General features: G+C 34.7%; 1 protein-coding gene across 1 annotated transcript in view; it reads left to right on the top strand.

The window, feature by feature from the left end:
- HDAC9 (histone deacetylase 9) overlaps positions 1–18,414 on the top strand; it is a 582,041-nt gene that overhangs the window by 263,314 nt on the left and 300,313 nt on the right. The window contains exons 15-16 of the mRNA XM_007946059.2: positions 1,657–1,777; positions 7,522–7,571. Coding sequence (XP_007944250.2) covers positions 1,657–1,777; positions 7,522–7,571 — 171 coding nt within the window. The remainder of the gene's footprint in view (positions 1–1,656; positions 1,778–7,521; positions 7,572–18,414) is intronic.

Below are 18,414 nucleotides of genomic sequence, written 5' to 3'. Positions count from 1 at the left end.
TGACACATAATGGCTTACTGTCAAGGAGGTTCTGCTTTACATCACTCTTTACCATTAACCCTCAAGTCTCCTACCATTCCTCCTCCCCTCTGACCTGATCATTTATTTTTAATGACAAGCACAGCTCTGGCCTCTACCCAGCAAACACCTAGAAAGTGTCAGTATATCAAGGTTTTACTGGCCTATGCCCTCAGAGAACCACACATCATCATTGAAGAGTATGGCAGGAACCACGTCACCTTAAACTAGGAAAGTTCAATATGAAATTGTCTTGATCCTAAGAAAGGTGTTGTTGTCACCTGATGCTTCCATGTAAACTGATACTTCTATGGTTAGGAACATGGGAAAATAGCAGTTCTCTGAATGGATTTCTTTTGGACTTCGTGTTATTTCTGTACTTAAATATTACCTTATAACGCTTTGCGGTAGTATATACTTTAAGTGAAATATTAATGCTATCCAGTAATTTCAGGAAACACAACAATTTCCAAAAGCTAAGTTTCAAACAAGGGAAACCTTCAATGATAGACTCACACAACAACCACAACAACATATTCAACATGCCAATGATCATGAAGATGGCTCAGAAATGTACAGTTTCATTATGTTATACATATGGTAGCCATGAGTCAGAGCAGACCTAAGAGTGACGATAGAAGTTTCATTTACTTTATATACCAGTCCAATGCTTATCATGCTCATGGATGTGCCAAATGTGAAATATGGCCAGAAAGAATACTTTGCTTATTCACTAATTAAGGAGTTTGGTTTTGCCTGTATTGAAGGACCATTGTTTGTTAGTGGGAGCAAAAAATTCTGCCTAGCCTGTGTATAAAAATATTTGCTGAATCTAGAAAAGTGTTTCAAAAACTGTCTCTGGCTAAACAGCAACTTTTGGTTTTTTTCCTTTTTATATCCAATCTGTCATGATCCAATAACTTTATGAAATATAATAAAAAATAATTTCTAATTACTATAAAAAGAAAATATTTAGACTATACCAAGTACACTTCTCATGTTTATGTTAGATTCAGCAGAAATTTAAAAAATCTCTTGTCAAATTGCTATACAAATTTCTAAACATTTACTCTGAAATTCTGTACTTACCTCATCAAAGAATAAACAAAGAATTACTGAACTGTTATCAATCCTGTGGAACACAGAGTAAATTTGGTCTAGATTAACACTACTGTAAGGCACACATACATGAATACATATCTGTAATAATTAAATGCATTTAAAAATTTGAACTTAGGTCCTTCAAGAAAGACTAAGGACCTAGTTTGAACAACTTCTTAAGTTGAGCATAAAATAAAATTTTAGTGAATTCACTTCTTTTCTAAACAATAGCTCATGTGTGTTTTTAAGCTGATAATTTTATGAAGGACTTAACTATTAAATTATTTTTTCTTTTATTATGCCAAAAGAAAAACATGTGTCATGTCAATTGCCTACTTAAAAATGAGTAATCCATTGTATTTGAGCCTTGCATAAACTCGTTTTTCAATTATTAAGGTGCTTTAGTAAGCAAATCAGTGTCTTATTTCTGCATGATGAAATCCAGCCCATTATTAATCATCTTAAATATGATTTATGGTCTATTTTCTCTTAAATGTTGTCAGTAGAGTACTGTAGGCTTCTACTGTTTTCTTTCAGAGAATTCAAGGTCGAAAAGCCAGCCTGGAGGAAATACAACTTGTTCATTCTGAACATCACTCATTATTGTATGGCACCAACCCCCTGGATGGACAGAAGCTGGACCCCAGGACACTCCTAGGTCTGTATGGGCCTCTATTCTACTGAGAACAGCACATTCCAGCACTATCATTAGTCAGTGCTGTTGTCAGTTCAAAATATTTGGCAAGCAGTGTGACAAAAGATCAGTTTTTCCAATGACATTGCTATGTGGAATGAGTCCATTACAATAGAGGCCAACTTGGGTTAAGATAATCCTACATTAGAAAATAACAATGTAAATTCCACGATGTCTTACTTTAAAAGTAACCTTTATCTGAATAGCATTTATACAATGTGTTTTACCATGCAGGGATAAACACATTATAAAATTTGTTTACTTAAACTAGAAAAAAAAAAAAGGATTGATTTTTCTCTATCAAAATTAAAGAAAAAATTCTTTATCAAAATTAACTTCAACATCCCCATTTCCTTTGTGTCTCAGTTCTTTTTGTTCTTTATTCTGTGACCTTGACAGCAAAGGGCATAGTACATCTTCATTTTTAAATGAAAACTCCTTTCCCTATGCCTCATACGCTACATTTACAGGAGGATTGCATTTCAGAATTTAAGGTATTATGTTTAATGCATGGTTAATTATGGAATTAAATAGGAAAGCAAATGCATATGAGGAAAACAAATAAATATAATTTTTAACCACTGTATATTTATTAAAAATACATGTTACGTACCTTTAACTGTGGATTTATATGAGTGATAGAAACTATTGATTTTTGGAAAAAGTCAGTGACATGACCTTATTTTATGTGAGACAATTATATTAAGTTTATTAATAACCTTCTGTAACTTCTATAACCTTCTATAACTCTGGTGGCATAATGGATAAGGCACTTGCCTGCTAACCGGAAGGTCAGAGGTTCAAATCCACCAGCTGCTCTACAGAAGGAAGACTGGACAATCTACTTCTGTAAAGATTTATAGCCTTGGAAACCCAATGGGGCTCGCTATGAGTCGGAAACAATAAACCATGACAATGTATGTTAAAAGGATCATGTTTTAAATACTTTGACTAACAAGGGATTTTAGGACATTTTCTTGTCCCTTTCTTTTCAAATAAATTATTGTGTCAGTTCCAAATTATTGAGACTTTTTCACCTAATTCAGTATTATCTCAAAATGCTTTATATTAAGTGGTCTGAAGCAATTCAAAAGGTAGTATGTGACATGTAGGATGCAGCCATCCTGGAAACGAACTATATGGTGACATTAAAAATTAAACAGTTTAACACTTACTATCTGCATTTTTTAAAAAATGAATGACCTATAAATTTATGAAGTAAAGGTATATGAAACAGCGTGTGCCTGTGTGTGTGTGTGTCTTAGCCACTATGCCACCAGAGCTCCCGTGTATACAGACAGAGTTCTATATTTTTTACACAAATAATACAAGCCTTCTATGTTTGTTTGCCAACTGCTCCCTCATACCCTCCAGGAATTTTCATAAGTACGCTATGCTAATTTTTTACAATAAAATGTGAAAAAAAAAGCAACTTATGAAAATACCTCACAGGAGGAGGACAACAAACAAATGTAGAAGTCAGTCTCATGTCTTTGTATGAACATATTGTTAAAATTCAATGATTAAAAAATTCATATAATTGAATCAAAGTTACATATTAATATAAAGACCATTCAATCTAAATATTTATGTTATGTATGTTTTTTGTTTTCATTCCTTTTAAAGGAACCGAAGTATTTATGTACATTGAAATTTGCATAGAGTACTTCTTTTCTGCTGTGAATACTATATAATAAATACGTTTATTTTAACATGAATTAATAATACTACCCTGCTAACCACAAAGGTGAAATAAACCAGATATTAACTTTCTTAGTTTTATGAGGTCAAGGCACTCAGGATTTAAAAATAGGAAACAGTTGCCATGTTAATTATTTTTTAATTTAGTTAAGGGAAAACAAGTAGAAAACCACTATTTTTATTTTTATTTATTTTCTTTCTTATCATGATGCCTACCATAAATCAACCCAAGCATAGCTATCTTAAACTTTATTGGAATAGACTGGGGTTAACCAGATTTTGAATATCAACATGCACATAGAAATTTGAGAGATAGTTCTATAAAGCCATTATTCTACATTTATTTAGGAGAAAAGATACATTTGCAAAAGAAATGAAATTTAAACTTTAGCAAGATCAAATATGTTACTTATGAAGCATGGCAATACCACTGGTTTATTTTTATGAAATTTAGCAATTTTGAACAAAACCAATATTCTCAAAGTATTCAGTATGTGTATTATTTAAAAATGATTATTTAAAAATTAATTCCATTGTATAATTTGAAACTTAGAAATGATTCTTTTCATGTATGTATGTGTGTATGCATAAAGGATCAAAGCACCAAGAATACTGATTCAATTTAAATATATTAATCCACAAATTGTCATTGATCTCATTGGCTTTGAAAATTTAATATGAAATAATATTCATAAAATTAATGAATTTTACAGATGTCATTTGATACATATTTAGAGTTCCTTAGACACAGTGATGAGTGCAGCAATTTCAGTATTGTGCATCAGGTTATATGAGCACAGATAAACAAGAGATATTGCAGGCACTTACACCTCAACTTTGAGCACTAAATTCGACCTTGAAGGCATGTTAGAAACTATTTCAATTTCTCTTGTGAGTCTAGAAATGTAACTAATTTTCACCAATCTAAGTTCCAGATATAAAATACTGATCTTTTAAATGTTCAAACATTGTGGTTTTCTACGAAATTGGATTCTTGTTGCTTTTCAAAATTATTATTTATAGCTAAAAGGCCAGGTTGAAGCTGCCATATATCAATGTATAGAAACTCATAACCACCAAGACACCATTTTTTTTTCTCTCTCACACATCTCTCTTCCTTTTCTAATCCCTTCCAACAGATGGGATTAGATGGGGATGTCTTTTATGACTGAAATTGATAATATACTCACTCCTCACAAATTTTTCATAGGTTCTAAAGATCTAGTTGTTATGTGAAAATTGGTATTATGTAAAATGGAGAATTAGCACATCAGATCACAAAATAGAGGATGACTACATCTTTACATAACTGCCAAATTGCATAGTTACCTAAATGCCAAACAACTCAGAATCATGGCCTGAACAAGTTGAAACATAACCTTAACCATTACAGCCAGTGTTATTCTTTCCTCATATCTTGGTATTTATTACTGCCAGACTTATGCTGTTAATGCCCAAAATAGTCAGAAATTTTATGATGGCTATAAATATGGTATAGCAGATAATGAGAGCATCAGTATGTGAGGAATAGGTGTAATATTCTTGACAGTTACTTCCTGGAGTTAGTACGAAGAATTTAAATAAAAGTTCAATATAGCCTGACTTATCAGTCTTTGTATATTGAAAGACATCTACAGTTTATAAAATAATTAGATCGAAAATAGGTACCATTTATCTCTTTAAATATGCTAGACCCTGTAAGGTGACACTTTTTAAACCTTCTCTTCAATAATTTCTGATGCAAAGTTTTCCCTAGCATTAATATTCCTGTCATTCTTCCGACTAGTTTTCATTATCTTTAGGCTGGTCAAATCTCAGTCCATTGAAAAGGCAATATGATGTTATTAAAAATTAAATCTAGTTAATTCAATAAAATGAATAATGCTTATACAGTACTATATTTAAATTATCAATTATTTGCTGGTTTCATATTATGTGAACATTACTAAGCAAGTCAACATATTGTTTATTTTCCTTATTCTTTTTAGTGCTTTCTACTTTTTGAAAATTACTTTTAAAAGTTATTTTATTATACTATAGTACTATTTTTTCCCTATTTTCTCTGATTACAGAATGAAGTTTTCAACATTACATTATATATGTGTGTATATATATACACACACACATATATAAATTTGATTGTGATAAAATACATGTAATAGAACATTTATCATTTTAACCATAAAATTCAGTAACATTAATTACATTCACCATGTTGTGCAACCATAACCACCATCCATTTTCATATTATTTTCTTCACCCTAATCAGAGACTCAGTAACTCTTAAGTAATAGCTCCTTACTTTCCACTCCCCTAATCTTTGGTAACTACTAATAAACTTCTTTCTTTATGCATTCGTTTTCAAATTCTAGATATTTCATAAAATACACATATAAAATTCAATTTTGTAGGTGATGCTTCAATACATTCTTGCAAAAGATTCAAGAGTATAAAAATATTATTGTTCATGGAAAATAGCATAAGAAAATTTTACCCCTTCCCTTATTATCCAGAAATATTCTGATGTGTCTTTCACTGATGCTACTATTCCAGTTTTAATATTATTCCATAATTTTCTTATTTTTTCTGTTGACTTCTGAAGTCTCTCGCCCAGGGAGATCCTTATATTCAACTAAATATCTTTTTATTCATTTGCACTTACATTTTTGTTTATCATTTTCCATCTGCTAGCAATTGCATTTGAAAAATCAACTCATATAATTTATTGTTTTCAAAATAAACTTTCTTTTGTGACAGTTAAATCTATTTAGACTTTTACTGACATGGCATGTGAATTCCACCACAAGCCTGTTTTCAATTTTAACATTATTTATTTCATTGATCATCTATAGGGCAAATAAACTGGGATGGCTGGATTGGAAGTTTATACATTGCTGTGCCATTGATTTGCTGAGTGGCCCATTTGAGTCACTTCAGAACCATTTGACTAGAAATTCTCACTACCTTTCCCTTGAATTACTTCACGCAGTAGGATTTAGCCTTAGGAGCAGGTAATGGTGGTACAATGGTTAAGCGCTTGGCTGCTAACTGAAAGGTCAGCAGTTTGAACTCACCAGTCACTCAATGGTAGAAAGGTATGGCAGTCAGCTTCTATATAAAGTACAGTTCTTCTCACTATGAACAGCACTCACTTCTCACAGCAGTGGGTTTGGTTTGGGTAATATTGTTTTCTCTATTCATGTAGTAGCTAATGCCCAAAATAAAAGTGTAAGTAAACAAAATAATTACTAAAACTCGCATGACATATCAATTCCAAGAGACAATAAAGATTTTGTCATATATTTCAGAAGAAGATTTATATTGGTGTTTGTGTTTAGGCTGTTTATAATTATTGTTTTTATTATTATGTTATATACACACACATGTATTATACCAAAGTAGGATTACACTAGGCTTAGCAGATTCTTGATCTTAGCTATATCTGAAGTAGAAATTAAGATAAAGTCCATGTATTTGAGATGTTTCAATATTTTCAATATTTAGAAAATAGTATGTGGAATCGTTAGGATTGCTGGCTCAAAATATCACATTGGAGAGATATATATTCAGAGAATAACAAATTATCAATAAATTATGAATAAAAAGAGAGTATAATTTATATTCTGACTATGTAGGTTAATTTTTTAAAAAAAAAACCCTGTGACCAAGATTGAATGAGTATACTTTGTTGATGTGGGACCATAGACTCTATGTGCAATAATATTTATATTCAGTTGCTTTGCATTCTTACTTGGGTGTGTGTGTGTATTATATATATATATATAATGGTGTTCTGAAAACTAGTTCTATTGAATAATTGATCTAATCATTGATCTAAAATGTCTTTAGTTGCCTTCTGTGTCAAATTATAAATATCGTATGATAGAAAATTTAGTCAATGGATTCTTACCAAAAATAAATAATTCCTCCTATACATGTATTATATATATGTGTATATATATATATATATATATATATTTTTTTTTTCATGTCTCCTTACCTTGTAGGTAATACCTCTCAGAAGTTCTTTTCCTCATTACCTTGTGGTGGACTTGGGGTAGGTATGAATTCATTTATTCTTTTAAGTAGACAAACTTCCAAAAAGTCTTCTTTGCTTTATCTATATAATTATGTTTAAGGCTGTTTCTCAGTAAAGATTATACAAGACTTCAGGGCCAGCTACATAACTTGCAGGATCCAGTGCCAAATGAAAATCAACAAAAATTATTATTCAATTTTTCAAAATTTATTGTTGAAAATGTATTAAAAATTTCAAGATGGTGAAACAGAAAAATAGACCAAGTGCAAGGCCTTTCTAGGGACCTTTGGGACTGCATAGATCACATGCCCATGAAACCGACTCTGCTAGACTATCATATAACCAAAGAAAAGATAATACTAGAGGGCTTAACACAGTTTTGCAGCAGAATTCATTTTTCAATAGAGTTGCACTAAGTACACACATATATTACATTTCTGTTGAAAATGACAGAAACTTTATAAGGTGCTTTGCATTCTGGGCAATTTTTTGTGAACCTCCTGGGGCCATCTTTGTCTTCAATAGTTAACAATGCCTTTTTGACCCAAGATATTTATACCACATTTCAAGGATAAATTTGTTCAAAATCAGTGACATATGAAGAAAAATAGCTACATTCTTGTGGATGATCAGAACATAGCCTATAACCTGCAATCTATTTAAAGTTAACCCTTACCAGTTACAAACTAGCATCCTGTGGAACTAAATGCTATGTCATGTTGTTGTTGTTAGGTGCCATCGAGTTGGATCTGACTCATAGTGACTCCTCCTTGAGTTTCTGAGGTGGTATCACTACAGAAGTAGATTGCCCAACTTTCCTTCTGAGGAGTGGCTGGTGCGTTTGAACCGCCAGCCTTCTGGTTAGTAGTCAAGTGCCTTAGGCACTATGCTACCAGAGCTCCTGCCTTTGGCGTTAGGACAGCGTAATTCTAGGTGAGGTTTCCAATGACTAAGAGATTTCAGTCATTTAAGCTATTTGGGTATTGTAGGGAAAGAACAAAACTAGCTCTGTATATATCATGTTTTAGGCACTTTTTTGCTATAACTAAATATTATATAGTGGAATCCTGTATATTTTTAGTTCCTTTTATCATTTTATTTTAGCACATAGTATACTTTCTATTTCTTCACCTGTAATTCTGTTCCTTCTGAAAATGACAACTACAACCAGTATGTTTGGACTTTCCAGTTTACTAACATATAGCTGAGTTTAAGAAAGATGCTGTAAAAAATAGTCTATTGTTTCAGAGACGAGAAACTGAAGGCTCAGAGAAGTGGAGTTATTTTCTGGAAGTCACATCACATAGGATGAAAAGCTGAAAATATACTATTGACATACAAATCTATGCAGCTCTTGGAGACATAGCAGTGCAATAGTGTGGCTAATGGAGTGTGCCCCTTCTTTGTGGCTGCTCACTAGTGGGCAGGGTTTGCTTTTTGACTTCTAGCACAAGATGATCAGTACCTCACATTAATCCTTGGTTATTTTTACCAGAACTCCTGTGAATATGGGAACTGGCAAAGTCATTCTAGAAAGCAGAGGACAAGCTACCATTTAAAATGAATTTCATTGGCTTTTGTTCTTATTTTCTATCAAGTGCCCATTTTAAGAAATTGGCTGAATACCTTCAAATGAGACAAAGAAATAAAGAAAGCTGTGGTGACAGGAAGAAAACTAAAGCTGTTGAAAGAGTGCTGGTCATCAAACTTCCACTTGTTGACAAATATACTTAGCTAAGGTGAACGGTAACACCAGGTAGGTGGTCAGCACTCAGAATAGTCAACCACATGAGATCAAAAGGGCAGCATTTGCCCAGGGAAAGCTCTGAAGTCTGGAAGGGGCAGAAAAGAAGGAGGAAGGGAGACAGCAAACACAGAGAGGAAGTGAGAAGAGTGCTGTTACATCGTGGGGGTTGTAATCAATGTCACAAAACAAAATGTGTGCAAATTATTGAATGGAAAACAAATTTTCTCTGTAAACTTTCACCCAACTAACAATAAAAACTTCAAATGAACAAATATATTTTATTCATGGCCCAGAACTGAGTTTAGATACACTCCGTAGGACATACCTCCCAAGTCTGACTTGGGTTATACTTCTACCTCCCTATCCTTTGAACATAAAGTACCTCTTTTCAACCTCTCTAAATACATATGAAAGTAACTTCTTATCCTTTAGCCAGAGCTGCTTGAGTAAGCTCTAGGAAGTACCTCGGGGATTGGTGACTGCTGCTGCAAGCCTGGTGTCTTTAATAAAAAGCATAGTGGATATCATAGAGCATTGTTGTTAGCTTCCATGGAATTCAGTCTTACTCATGCCGACCTCATGGACAGCAAAATGAAATGTTGCCCAGTCTTGCGTCATTCTCATAATCACCAACACTGTGGTTATTGTGCCAGTCTATCTTACCAAGGGTCTCTTCCCCCTCGTTGACCTTCTACTTCACCAAGTATGATGTCTTCCTCTAGTGAATGATCCCTTCTAATGACACGTCTAAAACAAGCAAGTCGGATCATGTCTATTGTAATCTATAAGGTTTTCTTTGATTAATTTTCAGAAGAGATCACTAGGCCTTTCTTTGTAATCTGTCTTAGTCTGAAAGCTCTGCTGAAACCTGTCCACCATTGAGTGACCCTGATAGTATTTGAAGTTTTGGTGATGTAGCTTCTAGCATCATGGCAACACTTGTGCCCCCAGAGTACCACAGACTGGTAGAAGGGTATCATAGAAAAGCCCCCAATAATGAATCCTGATACTAGATGGTGGTAATACGTAAGTCTAATTTGATCAAGAAGACAAAAGAGCAGGATGGCTGGATTAGTTAACTCAATCAGTGCTGGACATGGTTGGAGAAAGGGATCTCCATTTATCAAACTTGTCTGTAGATCTTTCGGTAGTATTTATTTAGTTCCAGGTGAATGTGAATGTGTGTGTGTGTGTGTGTGTGTGTGTGCAAGTTGCAAGTTCACACTTGTTAATGCGCTAGAGAACTGGTTTCATTCAGTCATTTTTTTTTTATTTTTTGCAGGAACCAAATTATGCTCTTAAGGCACTCAATACCCATTTTATCCCCTCAGATCTTTACTTTTAATACAAGTCCTAAGAGAAATTTTGAGTTGTCTGGATTTGAGCCAGACTAAATTTTACCTGCAGGATAGTCCTAGGCATTTTAAGCCTACAGAAGATACCCAGCTGCACTTTGAATGGCCTAACTTGGTAACATGGGAGGCAACATTGACATTGCTTTTGTCTTAAGGCACATTTCTGGTTCAGATGATCTAAAATGGGACCATTGGTTTAAATTCCAAAATACTCAATGCTCTCCAACTTTTAAAGTAAACTCGGGTTACCTAGAATATATACCTTCCATCTGAGATGGGTTTAATACACACCTACTGAAAGCTGACTGATTAACTGACTTTCAGGGAGACTATTTGGGCCATTGTGAAATCAGGAAATCTCAACTTATTATTAAATTTCCCTCTAAAATTGCATAAAATTGGTAGTGTTGGCCAAGCAGCTTTTCATGATCCATTAGCTAATGGTATTTATGGGGCTTTAAAGTGTGTTCTCAGACTGGCCACTGTTTCATTCAGTTGTATATAGGGTTGCTATGAGTTGGAGCCAACTAGACAGCACCTAACAACAACAACAAAATGTGTTCTCCAGAATTATGTTTTGACCAAGGAAATCATAAGGTTTCCAAATTCCTTTGTGTTTGATTCTCATTTTGTTTAGTTACTACTGCGTGACTCATTTCTGATTACTGTGTGATTACACTACAAGAAAATGCACCAGTTGAAAAGAGCATTTTACCAAATCCCAGGACTTGGTCATCACATAGTGAAACTGATAATTAAGGAAACAAAAGCCAGGGCAGGACCACTTAATTCTCACTCCTCAGGGGCACATCACTAAAAATAGTGATCATTTTCCTGTCCATCTGACCTGCTGCTGTGTGAAGAAATCTTGAAGTCATTTCTCAGCCTGTTTTTCCCTTCTCACTTGATAGGCCACAAAAAAAAAAAAAAAAAAAAAAAAAGAAGGAAGAAAAGAAAAAGAAAAAAACCACAAAAGCAAGGACGAGCAGGCTTTTAGGATAATGTCGTCATCAGCTCCCAGCTTCAAACGCTTCTGCGGCTTTTGAGTTGTCATTTATAACTTGGAACTGAATCGACCCATAATTCCCCTGATACACTTAGAGAAATTGATAACAGACTGCGCTTCTTTTATGGCTCGGCGGAGGCAACTCCAATCACATCACTATTGGCAGGCAATATTATTTTTTGACATGGTTGTAAAAGTATAAAGGGGCTTATGGCATTTGTTTAGATGAGGAATGGGCTCTCAAGCTGTGCCGGGGTTTACGAGACCAGATTAGTGAGAAGCAAAGGGAATATGATGTTTGCAAACAGGATATGATTTTATATAAGTTTGGGTTTCATGCTCTGTTCCCTGGGGAAAGCCCTGCAGACAGCAGAGAATTCCACTTTTATTCCACAACAGACAAGTTTCTAGTGCCAAAAGGCAGGAAAATAAACGTGGTCAACGGGCAGTGTCAGACCCTTGATTGGAAGAGGAGGAGCTGGGGAGAGACAGAGCAATTCCCTGGAAGGAATGAGCAATTGCAGAGTGTGGGCAGAATCTTGGCTGGCCCAACTGGCTAAAGATGTGCCAAGAATGAGGCTCTATGATGCTCAACCAGGTCTCCTTCTCCAGCAGCAACTCATTGCATCTATGAGCATGAAGCCAGAGTTTTATTACAAACTTTTACTCTGTCCGTATTTTATTTGATTACACCTAGATCTGACACACTATGGAGGTTATAGATGTTATTTTTGTGAGTTTGGGAAGGAGTTTTGGGTAGAAGGATTAGGTGATTGTGGGAAGGTAATTTAAGGCTCATTTCAGTTGTACTGAGGTTTTCTGCAGACATTTCAGTTATTTAGTAGAATTAATATATAAAGGAGGCAAATTTGAGTGAAATATCTTAAAGTTTCTTTCATTCTTTCAGAATTAAAATGTAAGCTCTGCCTTCTGAAATACCATATATATATATATATATATATATATATATACACACACACACACACACACAGACATATATATATATATATATATATATACATACACACATACATATATCCATATGTGTATAAGGAGCTCTGGTAGCGTAGTGTCTAAGGCACTTGACTACTAACGAGAAGGCTGGTAGTTCAAACCCACCAGCCACTCCTTGGAAAGAGGATTGGGCAATCTACTTCCATAGTGATACTACCTCAGAAACCCAAGGAGGGGTCGCTATGAGTCGGGTCCAATTCAACGGCACTTAACAACAACCACAACAACATATGTGTACATATGTATACATATCTCTGTGTGTGTGCATATGTATATATAAATGAAACCCAAACCCACTGCCATCATGTTAATTCCAATTCATAGTGACCCTCATTGGGTTCTCAAGGTAGTAAATCTTTAAAGAAGTAGATTGCCTCATCTTCTGAGGAGTGGCTGGTGGGTTTGAACTGCTGACCTTCTGGTTAGCAGTCAACTTCCTTAGCTCCATTTATATATATATATATATATATATATATATATATATATACACACACACACACACACACACACACACATACATACAGAGAGAGAGAGAGAGAATGAAAATTAACACTGGTAGTGCAATGGTTAAGCACTTGCTAAGTGAAAAGTCAGAGGTTACAATCTTCCATCGAATCCTCAGAAGAAATATCTGGCAATCTGCTCCCATAAAGATTACAGCTGAGAAAACCCTATGGGGCAGTTCTACTTTGTCATATAGAATCACTATGAGTCATGATTGACTGAATGGCACACAAGAACAACAAATATATATGTGTGTGTTTGTGTATGTATATATATGTGTGTGTGTGTGTACACATACACTTCTGTATAGACATATATGAGGAGCTCTGGTGGTGTAGTGGATAAGGCATTTGACTGCTAACCAGATGGTCGGCAGTTCAAACCCACCAGCTGCTCTGTGGAAGGAAGATGGGGCGATCTATTTCCATAAAGATTTACAGCTCAGAAACCCAGTAGGGCTTGCTATGAGTCTGAAATAACTTGATGACAGTGAGTTTGGTTTTTTTGAGTTATAGACATATATATGTTTAAACAGAGAGAAAGAGACAGAATAAAATTCTGTCATTTTACACTACATTTAGATCTGCATGTTGTTCTTTTTTCCCCCATTTATTGCATCACATTGGTCCTCCATAGTTATCCTTCCACAGAACAGTAAAATAAAGTTCCAGTGGTAAGCCTTTCAAAGGACTGCTCTGACTTTTTCTGTCTATTAGATTGAAATACACAGGAATAACTTTTATTTGTTGATCAAATCTATAGGCATGTTCTTAAATGTAATAGAAAACAAATGTTGCCATCAAGTTGATTCCAGCTTATGGTGATTTCACATGTGTCTGATCCCACGTGTGTCTCCATAGTTTTCAATGACTGATTTTTCAGTAGCCCTTTCTTTCAAAGAACCTCTGGATAGACTCGAACCCTCAGCCTTTAGCATAGCTTCTGAGGTGGTTAACCGTTTGCACCACTCAAGAGTCAAATGTAACAGGGAGATTTGGTTAATACATTTTACTGCTGCCATTTAAGGGAGCCTTCTAAAACCAGTATTGTCGAAGATATAACATATGCCATCAGATGAGAAGTGAGGGGCAAGAATATTAAGATGTCTTATTGCCTATGACTAGGTAAAGTGCAGGAATGCAAAGACTCATGAGACTAGGCCCCTGCTGTCAGTTGCTCATGGCTACCCCTTGGGCTGATTTGGATAAGTGTGGCACTGTGGAAGCACAGAAGAGGGACTTCCAAAACAGAAAAGAAAGAAAGAAAAGGAGTGTGGGAAGGTTTTTTGAAGTAGTCATATACTTAATCTTCAAGAATAATTAGATGCATCCCTTGGATCAAGCAGCCATGAGACACGAGAGGGTTAGCATTCACATAGATGGAAGACTGGACAGACAGGAATGCATGGCTGAGAGGGGCACAGGGAGGGGGTGGTACGGGGAGCAGAGGGGAGGAGAGTTTCTTATGATTGGGGGTGTATTCAGGACTATGAGAACAGATGTGCATGGACTGTTGAAAGTAAGACATGTCTGCTATGTAAATTTGCACCCAAAGGCCAATACGAAATAATAATAATGATTAGTAATGAGTCTAAGTATTTATGTGAGTGTGTATGTGTGTGGGTGTGGGGTAGGGAAAGTTGGCCAACTATTTAGACCATAATGACGTATCATATTTTTGACAATTGCACCAAGCTGTTGCCAATTAATAGGGAATTAAAAAAAAAAGCCTAATGTTGATGCCAAAATTTTGAATGTCCCTGAGATTGTGATATTGACTCACAAAGCCCTTCCTTTTTATCATAAATACATGTCTGCATCATGACGTTCCTGAGGCTCATTTATCCTGAGCAAGCACAGTGCTTTTTGTGAACTCAGTAGAAAGAGGAGGGGTGGCATCTGTTTCTCACATACAGTAATCAGGATAATGTTGATTTCCTTCACATTAATGTTCAGCTCAAACCTGGCTTGCAATCAGTGTTTCATTTCCTCTACCGCTGCTATCAAAGATGCCTCCAATCCTCTTCCTTCTTGCACAATGAGAGTATTCACCTTGATTAGGAACCTCTCATTGCCCCAGCTCCCTTTCTAATTTTACATTGAAACCTGTGGGAGCAGGAACTTGACAGAACTGTCTCATTTTTCGGGATCACGCAGGTTTCCACCTTTGACAGGATGCACTGTTACCACTTTTCTATCAGTCTCTATTAGTGAAAAATATTTGAGTTTTCCTTCTCTGACAGGTTTCCGCCTTAAACACATTCTGGTTTTCTCAAGTTTTATTGTATTTGGATTTTCATTAGTTTTAAACTTATGCAAATGATACTATTAGGAACACCCTTTGGCACCTAGAAAAGGTAAAATTGATAAACTGTCTTAATGAAATTATTTGAGAATTTTGCTTCATGCTGTGGATTTCATGTAAAGATTATGTTGCTACAGACTTGGAACATGGAGTACAAAATATTTTGCAAGCCAGGGAATTCCTTCTAAATAACTAAGGAAGTTTTTAGTATTGCATAGAGTATGCTATATGCTAATTGTGTATATTCAGTAATAGTTGTAGGGATGTAGACAACACTCCCAACAGAGATAAACATATATACAGTACTCTGTGTTTACTACCAAATGTGAAATTGTATATACTTATTAAGTGTCTGATGTCGATTACAGGAAAGAGGAAAATTAGAAATGAAAACCTTAACTTCCTCCTTAATTCACTTAGCTATAGCATCCCAACTGCGATTAACTTCTTTTGATTATTTTGACATTATGGCCAGGCAAAGCAGGATGCATTTTGAAATAAGATTACTTCATTTTTTTTAAATTTAAAGTAAACATGAATAAAACAAAATTGTCAAAATGAGACAACAAAATGTGCTGTTGTCAAAATGAGATAGCTTAAAAATGCCATCACCAGAGCTTTGCGTGTATGCTTTTACATACTGAGGGCCACACCTGTTATATATATATATAAACCAAAACCAAACCAAACTCACTGCCATCGAGTCAGATCCAACTCGTAGTGACCCCTCCTTGGGTTTCTTAGGCAGTATCTCTACGGAAGTAGATTGCCCAATCTTCCTTCTGAGGAGTGGCTGGTAGGTTTGAACTTCTAGCATTCTGGTTAGCAGTCAAATGCCTTAGGCACTATGCCACCAGAGTATATATATATATATATATGTGTGTGTGTGTGTGTGTGTGTGTTTGTGTATATACACACACATACACATATATACATATACACACACATACATATATATAATTACATTAACCAAAGAAATGTCAGTAGCAGGGGAGAAAACACATCCATTCCTATAATTTTTTGTTCTATAAATTTTCTCTGTTCAGCTGCTAACCAAAAGGTCATTGGTTTAAACCCACTAGTCACTCTACAGATAAAAGATAAGTCCATATGCTTCTGTAAAGATTTACAGCTTTGGAAATCCTATGGGGAAGTTGTACTCTGTCCTATAAGGTTGCTATGAGTTGGACTTGATGGCAGTGGGTTATAATAATTTTCTCAGTTTTCCTACATGCCTTGGTAATAAGCATTATAAAAAGAAGAAATTGAGCATTGGTTGCTAAATGCAGAAGGTAGACTTATGAACTTTAAGTTTCCATCTAACTCAGGTAATTTACAATTCTTTGAAATAAAAATACTGAGGATTTTATATAATATTTGAATAAATTTGAGTATATGATCATCTACTCATTTTCACTGCTGAACATCAAGAAAGCATAAGTCCTTAAAAATAAATGGGAGTACTTAGAAAAAAGGAATTTCGTGACAGCTTCCATATTGTGTAGCCCAAAATGCAGCTGAATCTAGATCTCAGCTTTTGTTGATTGAATAAACTGTACTTTTATTTTATTCGTTTGTCATTTCTCTACTCTAGATAGTTCTAGATCCACATATTTCACTGCTGTGGCAATCAAATATCCAATACCTAAGATTGATATCTCATTACTGGATATGTATGTTTTTGTGAGTTATTTTGGCAGAAAAGTAAAGTATAAATTCTGCATTTTCAACCAATACATCGTTTTTCTTTCAACACCTAGATAAATTAGTTTACTGAATTCTTTGGCTATAGGCAGGCAGACCCCAGAAGAATCCCTAAGACTTGAACACTATAAATCCAGAATATAACCCCAAACTCCTCACTACTAAGCCAGCAGCATCATTACTATGGTAAAATGACTTATTTTAACCCAGAAATTGTAAGTAAAATGAAGAAATTAAAAGATTAAACAGTGATTGATTTATCATAGCAAAAAAGTATGTATAGAATCATTTTTGAAGATTAAATAGACAAATGCATGTGAGAATTATATATATCCAAAATAATTTAGTTAAATTATTCTGACATAATTCTGTTGCTTAGAATATCAGTCATTGTAAATAATATGATTTATATGAAGTAATTATTATTTACTTTTTTTTTAATGGGTGCATGCAGATCTGCTTTATAACTACCTATAAAGACTTCTCAAAATGATTTTATATCATTGTGGAATGTGGCCAAATAAATAGCAAACTAATGCTTAAAATTAGTGAAATTATTTGCTGCTAAAGGAGCTCTGGTAGCATAGTGGCTAAGGCACTTGACTGCTAACCAGACGGCTGGTGGTTCAAACCCACCACCCACTCCTCAGAAGGAAGATGGGGCAATCTACTTCTGTAGTGATACTGCCTCGGAAACCCAAGAAGGGGTTGCTATGAGTCAGGTCCGGCTCGATAGCACATAACAACAATAACAACAACAAAGAGATGTTTTAGTTAGGATTTTTTTAATTAAAATTTATTTAAATTAACTTATCTTCTCATTTAGACACTTCAAAATTCATTTATTTATTAATGAAAAATGGCTTGAGAACCTAAGTGTTAAGCACAACAACATCTAGCCTCTTGTTTTCTCTTCTTTATGTTTTTTCATTCTTTCTTTTAAATTCTTACCTATCTCTTATTATACTTATCACTTAGATTCTATGTTAATCTTCCTCTATTCCTGTTCACCAACCCTGGAGGGAAAGACATGTGAGATCATGAGAATATCTGGACTCCTGGTTGAACAAAATCCAAAGTTATTTTCCTCCTGAAATATTTTCACAAGATAACCTAGTCTCCATGTTCTTTGATTGAAGCTATCAAATCCTTGTGTTGAGAGATAGGAAGTACATTATGCAGCATTGATCTAACATTCCCTTAATTGTTGTTGTGTGCAATGGAGTT

The sequence above is a fragment of the Orycteropus afer genome, unplaced genomic scaffold (genome assembly GCF_000298275.1).
Source record: "Orycteropus afer afer isolate SDZICR_OR568_19922 unplaced genomic scaffold, OryAfe1.0 scaffold00008, whole genome shotgun sequence".
In the NCBI taxonomy this organism is placed as follows: Eukaryota; Metazoa; Chordata; class Mammalia; order Tubulidentata; family Orycteropodidae; genus Orycteropus; species Orycteropus afer.
This window is presented reverse-complemented; position numbering and strand designations above follow the sequence as displayed.